This window comes from Diabrotica virgifera, chromosome 1 (genome assembly GCF_917563875.1).
Source record: "Diabrotica virgifera virgifera chromosome 1, PGI_DIABVI_V3a".
Taxonomy (NCBI): domain Eukaryota; kingdom Metazoa; phylum Arthropoda; class Insecta; order Coleoptera; family Chrysomelidae; genus Diabrotica; species Diabrotica virgifera.
This window is the reverse complement of record NC_065443.1, coordinates 237,844,150-237,859,152: the sequence shown is the minus strand read 5'-3', so window position 1 is coordinate 237,859,152 and position 15,003 is coordinate 237,844,150. Positions and strand designations below refer to the sequence as shown.

The 15,003-nt window shown below is 32.9% G+C and overlaps 1 protein-coding gene across 5 annotated transcripts in view; it reads right to left on the bottom strand.

Annotated features, from left to right (window-relative positions):
* Positions 1-13,363, bottom strand: part of LOC114328169 (juvenile hormone esterase) — a 256,507-nt gene extending 243,144 nt beyond the window's left edge. For 4 of the 5 annotated variants that reach the window (XM_050648169.1, XM_050648172.1, XM_050648164.1 and 1 more), the window contains exons 1-5: positions 13,149-13,363; positions 5,129-5,266; positions 4,247-4,381; positions 690-843; positions 335-526 (exon numbers count right to left, since the gene is read on the bottom strand). In XM_050648169.1, the coding sequence (XP_050504126.1) occupies positions 335-526; positions 690-843; positions 4,247-4,381; positions 5,129-5,266; positions 13,149-13,214 (685 nt within the window). In that variant the 5' untranslated portion in view covers positions 13,215-13,363. The remainder of the gene's footprint in view (positions 1-334; positions 527-689; positions 844-4,246; positions 4,382-5,128; positions 5,267-13,148) is intronic. The other variant, XM_050648167.1, reaches the window with a different exon arrangement.
* Between the last annotated feature and the right edge of the window lie 1,640 nt (positions 13,364-15,003).

Below are 15,003 nucleotides of genomic sequence, written 5' to 3'. Positions count from 1 at the left end.
ATGGTTCAAGTGAACTTAAACTCCTTTATTACTATTGTTTTTACAGAATACTAAAAATAGTTTTGTGGTAAAACTGTTCAAGCGCACGGTTAAACCTGTTTGCTACCAAAGCAAACTGCAATTATTGTTTTCACTGAACTAAATACAATGGGGATAGATGGCGATTGTAGGACGAAATATGCTTAAATCGTTTTACCACCAAGTTGTAATACCATTTAAGTATGCGAATCTGTACTTAGAGTAAAATTTAAAAAAAGTGCACTTAAACCCTTTTACTTCTAACCCCCTCCATTCATACGTGAGAAATATGAAATAAGAACAATTTAGTACTTACCCACCTCGTCACTCCACGGGCCCATTAGTAGCATTCCGACTCCCATGGAACCGCAACTTTCTCCAGCTATTATAACTTGATTGGGATTGCCCCCAAATCGACGAATATTTTTGTTTACCCATCTCAAAGCCAGTTGCACATCCTTCATACCAAGGTTACCAGGAATAACATCATCTTCTGTCGTAGCAAAACCTATTGATTATTTGGTTAATAAGCTAATTATTTACATAACTGAGACATATGTTTGATAAGTTAAATAGAAAATAACTATGAATAATATAACACTTTCCCCTACAATACTTTATTAATAATTTTAATTAATTTAGTAATTTTTGATTATTCCAAAAATAATTACCAAATGCATTTAGTCGATAATTTGTTGCTACGACAACAATCCCATGACCCATTAGATATTTTGGACCGTAATCATCATAAGTTCCAGAACCCCAGTTGAAGCCACCTCCGTGAATCCAAAATAAAACTGGTAGAGCATTATCACCCCCTGGTTGCTTAAAAATATACAAATAACATCAATCAAAACCTTGTGTAACTTATATACCTACTTTCTGCGAATTTTAACGAAATTACTGCAAATTGTAATTGAGAAAATCACCACTCCTATTAATTTTTAATTGTAGTGTACCTACTATATTTTACTTTTTTTAGCATCCAGTCATTTATTGCGTCTATATTTGTTGCAGTTAGCGAACTGCATCTTACAGAGTTTTGGAGATCTTAGGTATACTTTCAGTTAATAACGATTTATTTTTTACATATATCTACACGTACTACCACGATTTATAAACGCACTGGGCCTCGATTTTTGACCCTTCGCTTCGTTATCGAACGTATTTGTTTCGTATCTGTTTAGTATATGGAGCGAATACGTTCGATAACGAAGCAAACGTTCAAAAATCGAGGCCCAGGACCTCGATTTTTGACTCTTCGCTTCGTTATCGATCATTCGCTATCTGTACACTTAACAGATCGAAGCGAATACGTTCGATAACGAAGCGAAGGGTCAAAAATCGAGGTCCAGGCAGCGTTCTGATAGGCACGGAAGGCCACATCCTCCTAAACCTAAAACTTCCAAAAATCTATTTCGCGAAATCGGCATCCAAATAACCGACATACACAATTCCTGGACAGAGAGCCAAGGTAGTTGGCTTTCTAGACGAGCACATTTACGGAGAAGAGCATAAATTTACAAATTCTAAGCCGGAAAATGAAGGGAAAATTCGTTTAGTGTCACTCCTCAGATTAGGTGGCTGCAGCCCATCAATGTTCCTTGGATGCTCCACTTTATAGGTTATCTAAGGTAAGCACCAGATATTAAGCACCCTTAACAATATGCCAAAAGACTAGAGTGGGATGGCGAGATCAAAAAAGGAGCTTGGGCATCAAGGCAGCTTCTCCGATTTTTTTTATTTTTGAAAATAAAGAAAATACTAGATCCTTTGTAACAGGTATATTTAAGAGACCCCAATAAGGGTTACATTACATTACCAAAACGTTTTTGGATTAACAAATAATCCATCATCAGTGTTAAGGGAACATCCATAAACTACGTCAAATTTTGGAGTTTTTAATACGTCGTAAAGCGTCGTTTGAAGTTGACCCCCCCCTCATACCGATATCGCAATTGCAACTCATGACCCCCCTTTTTAGTGATTTTTTTTTTAAATTCCATGTTATTCCTAGATTTTTAAAAGTTAGCTCCCCTAGTTTATTTACGAATGTATCCAAATCAGTAATACTATGTAGCGCATTAATATCCGCGTACTCTCTCAATTCAATGTACAACTAATAATTAGCTATATAGTTACAAAAGACAACACTTTTATCGGAGTTCCTATGCTTTCTTAATTGCATCATATAAATCTTGATACTTATTTTGTTTTGATTTCAATGCAATTTCTTTTATTAAGTATAAGTAGATACAATGTACTAACTAAATAGAATAGCATATTTTATTTCTATTCATTCTTTTAGAATTTTTTCACACAGAGTATTGCACTAAATAAGTGAACAGTTTAATATTTATTGCTTCCAGACGTTGTTCTGAAAGAAGCGTTTGTTTAAAGACATAGGACAATGTTTTATTGTTTGTTATTCTGTATAAAACATATAAAATATACATAAGATACTGACTAGTATGTGAGTGTTTTGATGACTAATAATTTGATCTAATTTGTTAAATACAGGTGAACCCAAAAAAAGGAGAAAGATGGCGTATTTCGTTTGGCTAAAGAAATGTTGCTATGTGTGAATGAAAATGAGACTAAAAACATTCGATGAGACTGATAACCCAAGAAAATCAACTTCATACTGCCTGAAAATAAACGGATGAATAAGGAAGAAGGGTGAAGGATCAGGGTGGTAGGATATGGAGATAATAATTAACGTAGAAGATATATAACGAATAATGTGGTTGTATGTCGGAAGTACTGTAGAAGTGAAAGTAATTAAAAATGCGGAAAGATGATATCTGAACAAGATATATTAAGAGTATGAAGTAGGATGTTGTCATAGATGATAATACAAAGAAGATGAGAGGATGTAGATGATATGGGTTATGAAAGAAATTGTCAATATAGGGGGATGGAAATCTCAAGATACATGGCGATTACCACAATTCGGATTTCTATGCTTCTCTTTATCTATTCTTCAAAAATGAAAACTTCTTGCTATTGGCATCATCATGTCAATAAGAGTTGGAATTTATTATATTTGTAAGTGAATGTGTGTGTGTGTGTGTCCTTACTGCATACCGTAAAATGGGGTTACTTTGACCGCCGGGGTTAATTTGACCGAAAACATGGAGAAATATCTATTGTGATATACTTCAGCCATCCTGTATAATTTTTAAAATTATTTTTAACGATTCAAATGTATAAATATCTAAGAATTGATTTTTAAATAAAAAAAAAGAATTAATATTCCAAGGGTTGTTAAATCCACCGATATAACGAATTAAGAAAAAATGGTTTAAACGGTCAAATTAACCCCACCTAAAAGAAAAATAAGTTAACAGGCAAAAAGCATATACGGTCATCTTCCCCCCAGATGGAGTGAACTTGACCAAAGGCATTTTTTATTTTTTATGTAGGTTATGATTATTTTCTTGTAATTATAATCTAAGCTACTGAAAGTAGACGCCTAAACCCATAACATAATTACATAAACAAAAATGTAGCCAAATTTAAAATATGATTTTTATAGGATTAAAAGTACAAAATCGGTCAAAGTCGCCCCATTTTACGGTACAACGCTGACTGTGGAGTATAAATAATCTAAAAAACTCTAACAAGAAGTAAAACCACTTCTATGTAAATTGGTATATTTATATACCAATTTACATAGAAGTGGTTTTACTTCTTGTTAGAGTTTTTTAACTATATGGTATACAGCCAACCTAGGGAACCTCCCTTTTAATAAATAATCTACTCTGGTGCCAAAAATATTTAGAGCTAGTAACTTTCTTAAAAAAATTCTATAACCCTCGTTGAAAGATTTAGACATATGCTGATGATTTTGTCTCTATAATCTACCAGTTTTGAGAGTAACGTAGGACTATCAACTTGAGTGCTCTAATTTGATTTTCGGATCACAAAGCACCAGTTTCGCTTATCGAAAATAGCCCACTTCACTTAATACATTATTTCTTTAGTTTCTTAACCCAAACACACCTTGTATACTTAATTTAAAATTTCAAATTGGTTTACGCTTTGCAGAATTAAAATTAACAAAGTAGGAGAGTAAAAGTTAAAAATGGCGATGATCCTGAAACACGTTTACACGTGAAAGAATTTTTTTTCATCTGCGGGTTTATATCATCTTTTACCAATAACTATGGTGATTATTGTACCAATGTATTCATTCAAAATCTATTATTATAAATATATAACTTACCACAGGAGAATAAACGTTCAAATAAAGACAATCTTCAGTTTTCTCTAGATTTGGATAATAATTTCCTTGATAGCATACTTTTGTATTCTTTGTTGTATTTAAAACACCTTCCCAGTTTTTGGGTTCTTGAGGTAACTAGAATTATTATTATTATTAATATTTTAGTTTTTTAAATTCTGACAAATAAGCCTGGACCCCGCGTACCAAAAAAAAATTATTAATAGCAAGCTGAAAATTTGTTCATAGATTAACGGTGTCTGGTCGGACAAACTTTGATGTATGGGAACACCGGAACAGGGGAAGTTTTAATTGTGGAACAGGTTACAGGTTTCGAACGTCAGACTACGAAAACGTCCCATGTATTTCAAATTTCAACTTCCAATTGATTTGTTACTCTTTCATTAAACTCTCATGCAAAGACCAGACTGCTATTTACCACTAATATAATCCCTGTCCTTGGACATGTTCTACGTGTCGGACTTATTATAATGGCAACATATTTATCGGACAAACATTGTTTCATATATTATATTAAGTTTGCTATTGAATAAACTTAAAAACAACCTGCTGGTTTTCACAATCATAAACTTGTCCAACAACGTGTGATCCAACACGTGAACGTGTGATCCAACACGTTCCACAATAACTAAAACTTCCCCTGTTCCAGTATTCCAATACATCAAAGTTTGTCCGACCAGACACCGGTAAGCCATTAACAAACTTTCAGCTTCCTATTAATCAACTTTTTTTTGGTACGCGGGATAGAGACTTAAAATAGAAATTATCTAGTACATGTCCGTCACTATTATTAATCTTTAAACTTATTAAGATTGAGGATGATACTGATGATATTACTACATAAAACCTAATTGTTTATCTTACCTTGAATCGATTTTTGCCAATAGGGGGCGCAGCAAATGGGATTTCCTGAAAAGCGTAATAATCCGTACCTTCAGCACTTTGTAAGATATGCCCTTGTATCTTTCCGTTGGATATTTCAACTATCGTTCCATCATTTTCCTAAAATACGTTACATTTGATATCAAAATATTGAGCTGAGAAGTTTGACCACGAAATATATTAATGCTTGCACAAAAATTTTAAAAGATTCACACGTGTAGCTGAGGCTTTTACAAAACATGTTTTATGGACCCGCAGTTAGAGTGTACATAACCTCAAATTTTTCTTAAATTTTTTTTAAAACTTTTTTTGGAGATGTCTGTAGGTCTAATTTTTCTTGAGTATTATGTATTTCATCAAAGACTATTTCTTTGATTTTTTTCAGGTTTTTCCGTCAGGTGCGCCTTCAAAAAAACCCGAAAACTGTTTTTAAGAGGTTTTTGAGGATTTTCTCCATTTTATAGACTCCAAAATAGATCAACTCAAGGTTTTGTTAATAGATTATGTATAATTTGAACTAACTGAGTATTTAATGATAATAAAAAAATTAGGCGAAACACCTTTAAACCCACCAAAAACCATGTTTTTTAAAATTTTGTAAGGGTTTTTGCGGGTTTAATGATATTTTTTGAGATCGATACAACCTGAATATTGTTTTTCATTTTTTTTACGTTATATGTGATTAAAAAATAATACTCGTCGTATTTTTAGCCCACCACCCCTCCCCCTGCCCCCACAGTCAAAATCGTTAATTTTTCATCATGTTTTTTGCTTAATTAAGTTGCAATTAATTTAAAAAATTTATGATGGTCGAGATTTCATAGGTCGAGTGTACATAACCTCAAAGTTTCTATTTTATTTTTTTAATGGCTCCAGTACACGTTGGGCCAACTAGTTGGCCAATGAGTTGGGCCAATAAGTTGGGCCAAGTAAGAACAGTGAATATATGGTGATTACACGTTGGTGGAGTTATAAGTCTGCATTAACCTTTCTGTGGATAAACAAAAAACAAACTCTGATTATGGATATGGATGTGGAGACTGTAGCAGCCGCCGCAATTAATTTGTACAACGCGTTCAATGCTTATAGAAAAGTGTACCAAACAAGAGTGATTAAAAAACAATGGCGCAAACGACGGTGCTTTTACACCGAAAAAAGTATTAATATTAAAACACAACCTTAAAATTAATACTTATAAACAGTATTGTGAGAAGAGGAAACAAATATTTTAAACTCAACGACAACAACGTGTTCATAACCAAACAGCTGTTTGGCAGATCGCGCAAGTCCCAAAAATCCTTTGATTTGTGCACCAAATACCGACAAAATTCGGTTTGTAGACCAACGCTGACCGCCAATCGCAAACTCATGCCAAGTGGTCCTGTACACGTTGGCCCAACTCCTTGGCCCAACTGATTGGCCCAACGTGTACTAGCCCCATAAGACATTTTTATGTATGTTTGACTTTCAATTGACATTTTTTAAAACGTCCAATGAATGGTACATATTTCTCGTGGTACATTGTTACTAATTAAAAATAACAGCTTAGTGATCAAATAGTGACAAAAAATTCTTCAGGATGTTTTAGACGGGACTATAAACTTTGATTTGGTCAGTTCCTGACTTTCATGATAATAATTTTTAATCGCGTTTTAAAGCTTTGAAAATGGCCATTTTCGCGATTTTCAAATTTTAAATCGCGTATAACTCGACAAAATAGCCAATTTTAGAGAAAAATCACAAGAGATCTTTTTTGCTCAGAATGATCCAGAGAATGTAAAACAAATTTGTCCGAAGTGAAAAAAAAAATGATATTTTGGAGTTGTTTAAAAATTGTTTAAATAATTTTCCGGCCGCGGTACTGCCTGGCACCCTGTGGATTTGTTGTAAGGACCTCTTTTTGAGTAAGTTGTGTAAAAAACCGAATCGGAATAATTTACCCAACGGGGGTGAGCATACTGATTGGACTATTTGCATTATGAGCCGAACGTAGATGGCTTGGAAAACATTAAACAGTAGATACTGTTGTAGTTGCGCAAACGGCAATATATCCATAAGCTGTTGTTCGCATGCGGCTGCCGCTGCCTTAATATAATATTTATCGCATGGAAGATATTTTATAAAAATCATCAAGTCAGCAGGCTATCTTACAAAACTTTTTGACAACACAGATGTTATACCTGCAATAGACGAAGACAGCGATGACTAAGAACTGTAAAGTGTAATACTTCCCTTATTCTTTTTATGGTGTTCTATGTGGCAGTAAACGTAAAGGAAAATTACATTATAGGCAGATATAATATAGGTTACGTAAATGGTAAAAGCACATGTTTGAATAATTAGAATTAGCCAAGTCGGGATAGCATTTGACCTTGTATTACGAGCTGCCTCAAATTTTATTTTTCTAATCTTTAGAGGAAGTCAGTAGTAGTATAAAGTTAAAATCTCGACTGAATTTGACCACTGCGGTAGCCGCCATCTTGATTTTAAATGAGAACCGTTTTTGCTCAATATCTCCGCCATTTTCAACTTTTAGACAAAAAATATACAGGCTGAAATTGATGAAAATGTGATTTTCGATAATTTCATTTATTATAATTTTTTTCGTGCGGTCCATATTTTCCGAGTTCTGGGGAAAAAATAGTGACAGTTAGAGCATAATTATGGATTTATTGAATTATCTCGTTTATTATTAGTTTACAACAAATTTTTACCTATACAAAAATGAAGAGAATTAAATTTTGTACAATTTTGTTTTCTTTAATTTTTTAAAAAACCCTAAGGACTGAAATTGTTGCAATTACGATTTACTACAATTTTTCGAGAGAACCAGTGGCGGGTCTAAGAGGGGGGAATGGGAAAATTCCCCCCAACAGGGCCCAAAGTTAAAAAAAAAATTGTTGAAATATCAAAATATGTTAGCTGACATGAAACTTAATTATCGACAGACAAATTCAACCAATAAAAACCGCTAGTTAATAACATTAAGTGAACAACTTAATGCATATAAGTAATTATTTATGTCTTTTATATACTTAGTTTGGTTGGTGTTTCATTGGAAGTTACAAAAATGGTATAAAATATAATTCTCTTTATTTTGTTTATGTACAATTATGTCGTAAAGTTAATAATAAATGAGACAATTTAATAATTATGCTTCCCCTCCGCTTCCACCATTTTTCCCCTTAACTCGGAGAATATTGATCGCATAAAAAAATTGTGAAAAATAAATTGTAGGGAATTGCATTTTTAATAATTTTAGTTCTTACCGTTTTTGTCAAAAAGTTGAAAATGACGGAGATATTAAGCAACAACAGTTCTCCTTTAAAATCAATATGGCGGCTAATGCAACCGCGGAATTCAGTCGAGATTTTAAATTTACACTACTATTGATCTCCCCTAAAGGATAGTATTATAAAATTTGCGGCAGCGCGGAAACAAGATTCAATTCAGTAATTATGCTCCCCCCACCACTTTTTACTATGTTCCCACTTAACTCGGAAAATATCAACCGCATGAAAAAAATTGTTAAAAATAAATTGTAGGAAATCACATTTGGAACAATTTTAGTTGAAAATAGCGTAGATATTGAACAAAAACAATTGCTAGAAAATCAATCAGGTCTTACGCTCGCGCCATTATCGCATACGTACTACCTTAAATATTAACTTTATCAAAAAAATGAAAGAAATTAAAATTGTGTAAAATTTAATTCTCTCTATTTTTCTATAGGAACATTTTTGTCGTAAAACTAATAATAAACTAGATAGATAATTATTCTCTAGCTATCAATATTTTCCGCCATAACTCGGAAAATATCGACGGCACGAAAAAATTGTACAAATAGAAATGATAGAAAATTATAGTTTAAACAATTTTGGTTGTTACACTTTTTGTCGAAAAGTTGAAAATGGCGGAGATATTGAGCAAAAACAGTTCTCGTTTAAAATCAAGGTGGCGGCTAACTCAACGGCGGAATTCAGTCTAGATTTTAAATTTACACTACTATTAACACCCCCTAAAGATTAGAGACATAAAATGTGGGGCAACTCCTAATGCAAGGTTAGGCTTGTTATTCGTCTAACCCGACTGGACTAAATATTTTTTTGTTCTGATTCTGGCCTTGGTTTATAACCTTTAGCCACGTAATTAAATATAAAATTATTATTCATTCGTAAGTACAAAATTGTCCAGTATACACTTAAAAATAAAGAAGAATAAAAATAAAGCTTACAAAAAACAATGTCTACTTACTATGTTAATAAATACAACTATGCTAATTTTTTTTCTTTTTTTTTCACTACGGTAGGAACTAAATCCGATTCATCCTCGCGGAGATTTAGAACCTCTTAGTGATTTTTTTTTTAATTTTTATTTTTAATTTTTTTATATATTTTTTTTATTATTTTTATTATTGGACTAAATATGTTATTGAAAGGTAATACTTGAGTACCTACCTACCTACTAAATACAAACTAATGAACAAAAATCAAAATGTTTTGATTCACAAAACGACAGGAATTTAGTTTTCTTAAATTGATCATTCCGTTTTATTATTGTTTATGGTATCGTACCCAAAAAATATCAAAATGACATAGGTATCTTTATTTTATATAAAAACACTGCCAATACAAATTTGAAATTATTTTCTTAAATGTAGTTTACTTGAGGACAAACTGAGTAACAGATATACAGTGGAACCTCCATAAGTCGGATTAATCGGGACCGCCGCAGATCCGGGTTATCGAAAATCCGAGTTAGTCGGAGAATATGGTGAAAATTAATAAAATACAGTAATATTTACAGTATTATATATCTTATAGATAAATTCCATTATAATAGTTGTATACAGTATTGTTTATTTCTTGGTAAAAACTCAGTCAAAGTGAAAAAATGATTGATGAAAATCGGTCCGAGTTAACCGGACTTCCATGTTTTCGAAGGCCGACTTATCGGGGTTCTACGTACTGAGAAAAAACATGCTGTCAAAATTAAATCAATATGGCAGCCGAGAGGCAAACATAAATAATGTTATTCTATCAATTCTTAATTTGTTTCAGATCATTTTAGTTGCGTTTCTTTGTAACTTTGTTTTGAATAAGGATTAATTTAACATGTTCACTAAAAGAATTAATTTAAAAAGATAATATTCCTTATGTTGTAGGAATGCGAAGTATTCATGATAAAGTTCAGTTTTATCGGTTACCATTAGTGCTATATTTTTAGAATAAAATAACTAAATAAGTTATCACCTTAGAGAAAAAACAACTAAATAAGTTATTATCGGATAGATAAAAACAATGGTTAAATGCTATAAAACGTCCTATAAAAATGCTAAATAGGTATATCAATGTTATTTTCACTTTGAAAACTGTCTAAATACAACTCAGACCCCTTGAGGGAGAGTGGACCTATATTAATATTATTTATTTTGCCAATCTTTTGCTTTTACTTACTAGCAACATTTGCTAGGCGACATTTGAACGGCGTCGTTCAACTTTGTCAAATTCGACTAATTGACAAAAATTTTGATCACGTGTGACCGTGCATCTAACGAAATCGTAAAATTTGACCGCAGACAGACTCACCTGTCTACTGCAGTACTACAGAATTATTGATATCATCGACGATCTTGTCGAACGACACCGCAGTACCGTGAGTGGCCAGCTTAAGCATAAGTTTTGTTGGTAAAACACAAGGTTCTTAGACATTTACTACGGTTGTCTACTCCGACTAACCAATGAACACTAAGCCCTTATTACGTCACGAGAGTACGCCCTGATTACCATTGATTACGCCCTGATTACGTAATTTGAATCGTAATAGGATTAATCGGTATTTTTATGTCTCTGATGTATGGAAAATAGTAAAGATAGTTGTGAAATAAAGATGTTTAGTGGATACCTAATTATAGAAAACTGTTGGTTTTTGGGTAGTTTGGTACTTAAAATTAATCAAGGCCGATTGTTTACGTTTATCCCACGGTTATTGCAAGATTTATGGAAATCTAGGACTTCAAGGCGGGTTGACATTACTAGTGAATAACGAACGTGGCTCACGATTACGTATTTTGCCCGTGCTATTGTTAGATATTTTATTATCTATTTTCAAATTCGAGCAGTACATTTGTATCTATGCATTGCATAAAATATTTGAAAAAATATTTGAAAATAGATAATAAAATATCTAACAATAGCACGGGCAAAATACGTAATCGTGAGCCACGTTCGTTATTCACTAGTAATGTCAACCCGCCTCCATTATACACTGAATATTTGTCGCTTATACTGAATTTCCATCAATCCTTGATTAACTATTGAATTCATACCGTCCTAGAGGTCAGTCAGGATTACATGAATTATAATAATTACTGGTATAATTTATTTTAAGAATTTAAATAATAGGTAACAAATTTGGCAACTTCTGTACCTGGCATTATAAAATTTCATTAACATTAATATTACGTTAATATACAGGGTGTAACAAAAACACAGGTCATAAATGCAATCACATATTCTGGGACCAAAAATAGTTTGATTGAACCTAACTTACCTTAGTACAATAATGTGCATATAAAAAAAGTTACCCCTTTGAAGTTACAAAATGAAAATCGATTTTTTCCAATATATCGAAAACTATTAGATATTTTTTATTGAAAATGGACATGTGGTATTCTTATGGCAGTAGAATCTTAAGAAAAAATTATAGTAAACTTTGGACACCCCAAAAAAATTTTATGGGGGTTTTGTTCTTTAAACCCCCCCAAACTTTTGTGTACGTTCAATTTAAATTATTATTGTAGTACCAATAGTTAAAGACAATGTTTTAAATTTTTTTGGCTCTTAGTACTTTTTCGAAAAGTCAATTTTTATCAAGATATTTTGAATATTTTTGTCAGATCCACCACATATTTGTATATGGCTAAGTACGATTATGGAGAATTTGTAATAATATGAAAATTTATGTATGATTTACATTTTTAGGTATATTTTGAACCATATTAAAAAAGAAGTCGCATCTCGATAAAAGGTGCCTTCTCGAAAAAATACAAAGAGGCAAAAAAGTTTTAAAAACACTGTGTTTAACTAATGGCATCGCAGTAATATTTTAATTGGAACGTACACAAACGTTTGGGGGGTTTAAACGAACAAAACCCCCATAAAATTTTTATGTAAACATATTAAAAAATAAGCCTTAACTCAATAAAAACTGCCTTATCGAAAAAATACTAGGAGGCAAAAAAGTTTTAAGAATATTGAGTTTATTTAATGGTACCACAATAATAATTTAATTGAGACGTACACAAAATTTGGGGGGTTTAAAGGAACAAAACCCCTATAAAATTTTTATGGGGTGCACAAATTTCACTATATTTTTTTTAAGATGTTCCTGTCATAAGAATGCCACATGTCCATTTTCAATAAAAAATCTCTAATAGTTTTCGATATATTCGAAAAAATCGATTTTCATTTTGTAACTTCAAGAGGCTATAACTTTTTTTATGTGCATATTTGTACTAAGGTAAGTTAGGTTCATTCCAACTATTTTTGGTCCCAGAATATGTGATTTAATTTATGACCTGTATTTTTGTTACACCCTGTATAATGAAAATTTGACTTTCTAACCTGCCTTATAAATACATATTCTTATTGAAGCTTCTACAATGGGTACGATGTACAACTACAATAAATAAATTTTCATGGGAAATTCAAAATAAGTTTTCACGGGAAACAAATCCAAAATTTCCAATACAAAATTATAAACTAATCTAGGATTATTATAAGATAAATAATAACACAAATAATACACAGACATACACAATAATACACATTCAAAAATCGAATATCATTACTGCAACAAATTGAAAAATTGGCTTGTGTATTCTTGTGACAAATAAGTCAAATATTTAGACTAATGGTGAGCGTCGCCTGATTTATATCCGGCAGTGCCTTTCAGCACTGCTTACTGATTATAACAGTGGACAAAAGGTAGAAATACTTACATGGACAAAATTAAAAACGGGTGCAACTAAAAATATTAGTAAACTTGATATTAAAAACGTTTTCATTTTTACTAAAACCCTTATAATGTTATCGACTCAAAACTATTTTCAAAGAATACGGGAATTCTGCATCTTATCAATTAAATTGCTAATTATGATTTTTAGAGTATAGCATAAACATTTTAAAGTGGATATTATCAGAGATCTAAGTTAACTTTATCAAGCGGTACAATGTGGTGACGTTGAATCTGGAATTTAAAGTTCAACAATTAGGTGCTTAACAGTAATTACTATTTTTTATTGCAATTTATAAATATCAGAGTTTAGAAGCTACGTGGGCAGTCCGATAAGTACTTAGCCTACAAAAGAAAAAGGAAAATTTTGGAAAAGTGGCAATTTATTTCTTTACATATTCTCATTTTAGCTCGACAGACGACCCAGCGATGCTCCAACTTCTTTAACCCGTCTGAAAAATACCTGTTCCCGTGGTCTGCAAAATAGGCTTCCGTGGCGGCGATGACCTCCTCATTCGACTTAAATTTCTGCCCAGCGAGTGTCTTTTTCGCCCACGGCGACGGCGGAGGTGTGAGCCGGTGCGTTGTTATGGTGGAGGAGCACTTTTTTCTTTGCCAAATGGGGCCGTTTTTTCTTCAATTCGGCGTTGAATCGGCCCAATAATTCGGCATAATAGGACCCTGTGATCGTTCTGCCCTTGTCCAAGTAGTCGATGTAGATCACACCTTGTGAATCCCAGAAAATTCTGGCCATCACCTTTCCGCCGGTTGGACAGACGACGTAAAAACTCCTTTGGATTACACTTAAATAGCGTCAAACACTGTTCTGAAGTGGTCTCACGGTTGCGCTTACTGTCTGTAGTGAGCAAACGCGGCACCCATCGCGCCGACAGCTTTCTCATGCACAAAATTTCATGCAGGATATGACCTACGTGGTATTTTGAGATGCCTACTGTGTCAACTATCTCGCGCACCTTCAATCGGCGGTCTGCCAATACAAGATCGTGGATTTTTGTCACGTTATTCTCCGTGGTAGCCATTTTCGGGGCACCTACACGTGGCTAATCAAAAACCGACGTTCGTCCAAGTTGAAACTCATTAAACCAATTTTTGACAGTTGCTATTGAAGGGGAAGAGTCACCGTACATAACATCCAAGCGCTCTTTGATTTCGCTGCGTGATTTCCCTTCCAAAAACAAAAATCGAATCACCGACCAATATTGCTCTTTTCCCATTGTATTGAAATCCACGGACACGCTGATTTTCACACGCAATCAAAACAATACTACAATTTTGATTTGGCTGAAATTTTGACATTAGCCGTTTACGAGAATGCATTAAATGACAGTACACTTCATTTGCGATAGTGGCGCCATCGGGCGGAGGGGCTAAGTACTTACCGGACTGTCCTAGTACAAAGTGGTAAACTATACATAATTTGAAAATCAAGTGTGTTCATTTCTATTAACATATCGTAAATTCTGATTATATTATAAATATATCAATAGATAGCATTTAATTCTTAGGTATTATTTGTTTTAAATGTTTAATATTAGGCCTGGATCCCTCGTACAAAAAAGTTGATTAATAGCAAGCTAAAAATTTGCTAACAGCTTAACGGTGTCTAGTCGGACCAACTTTGATGTAAGGAAACACTGAAACAACTTTGATGTACGGGAAGTTTTAATTGTGGAACAGTTTAAAAATTTGAAACGTCAGATTACGAAAACGCCTCATATATTTTGTCGGACAGAGCTTCAAATTGATTCATTACCGTTTCGTTAAACTCTCATACAAAAATCAGACCGTTATTTATCACCAATATAATTCCTGTCATTTGA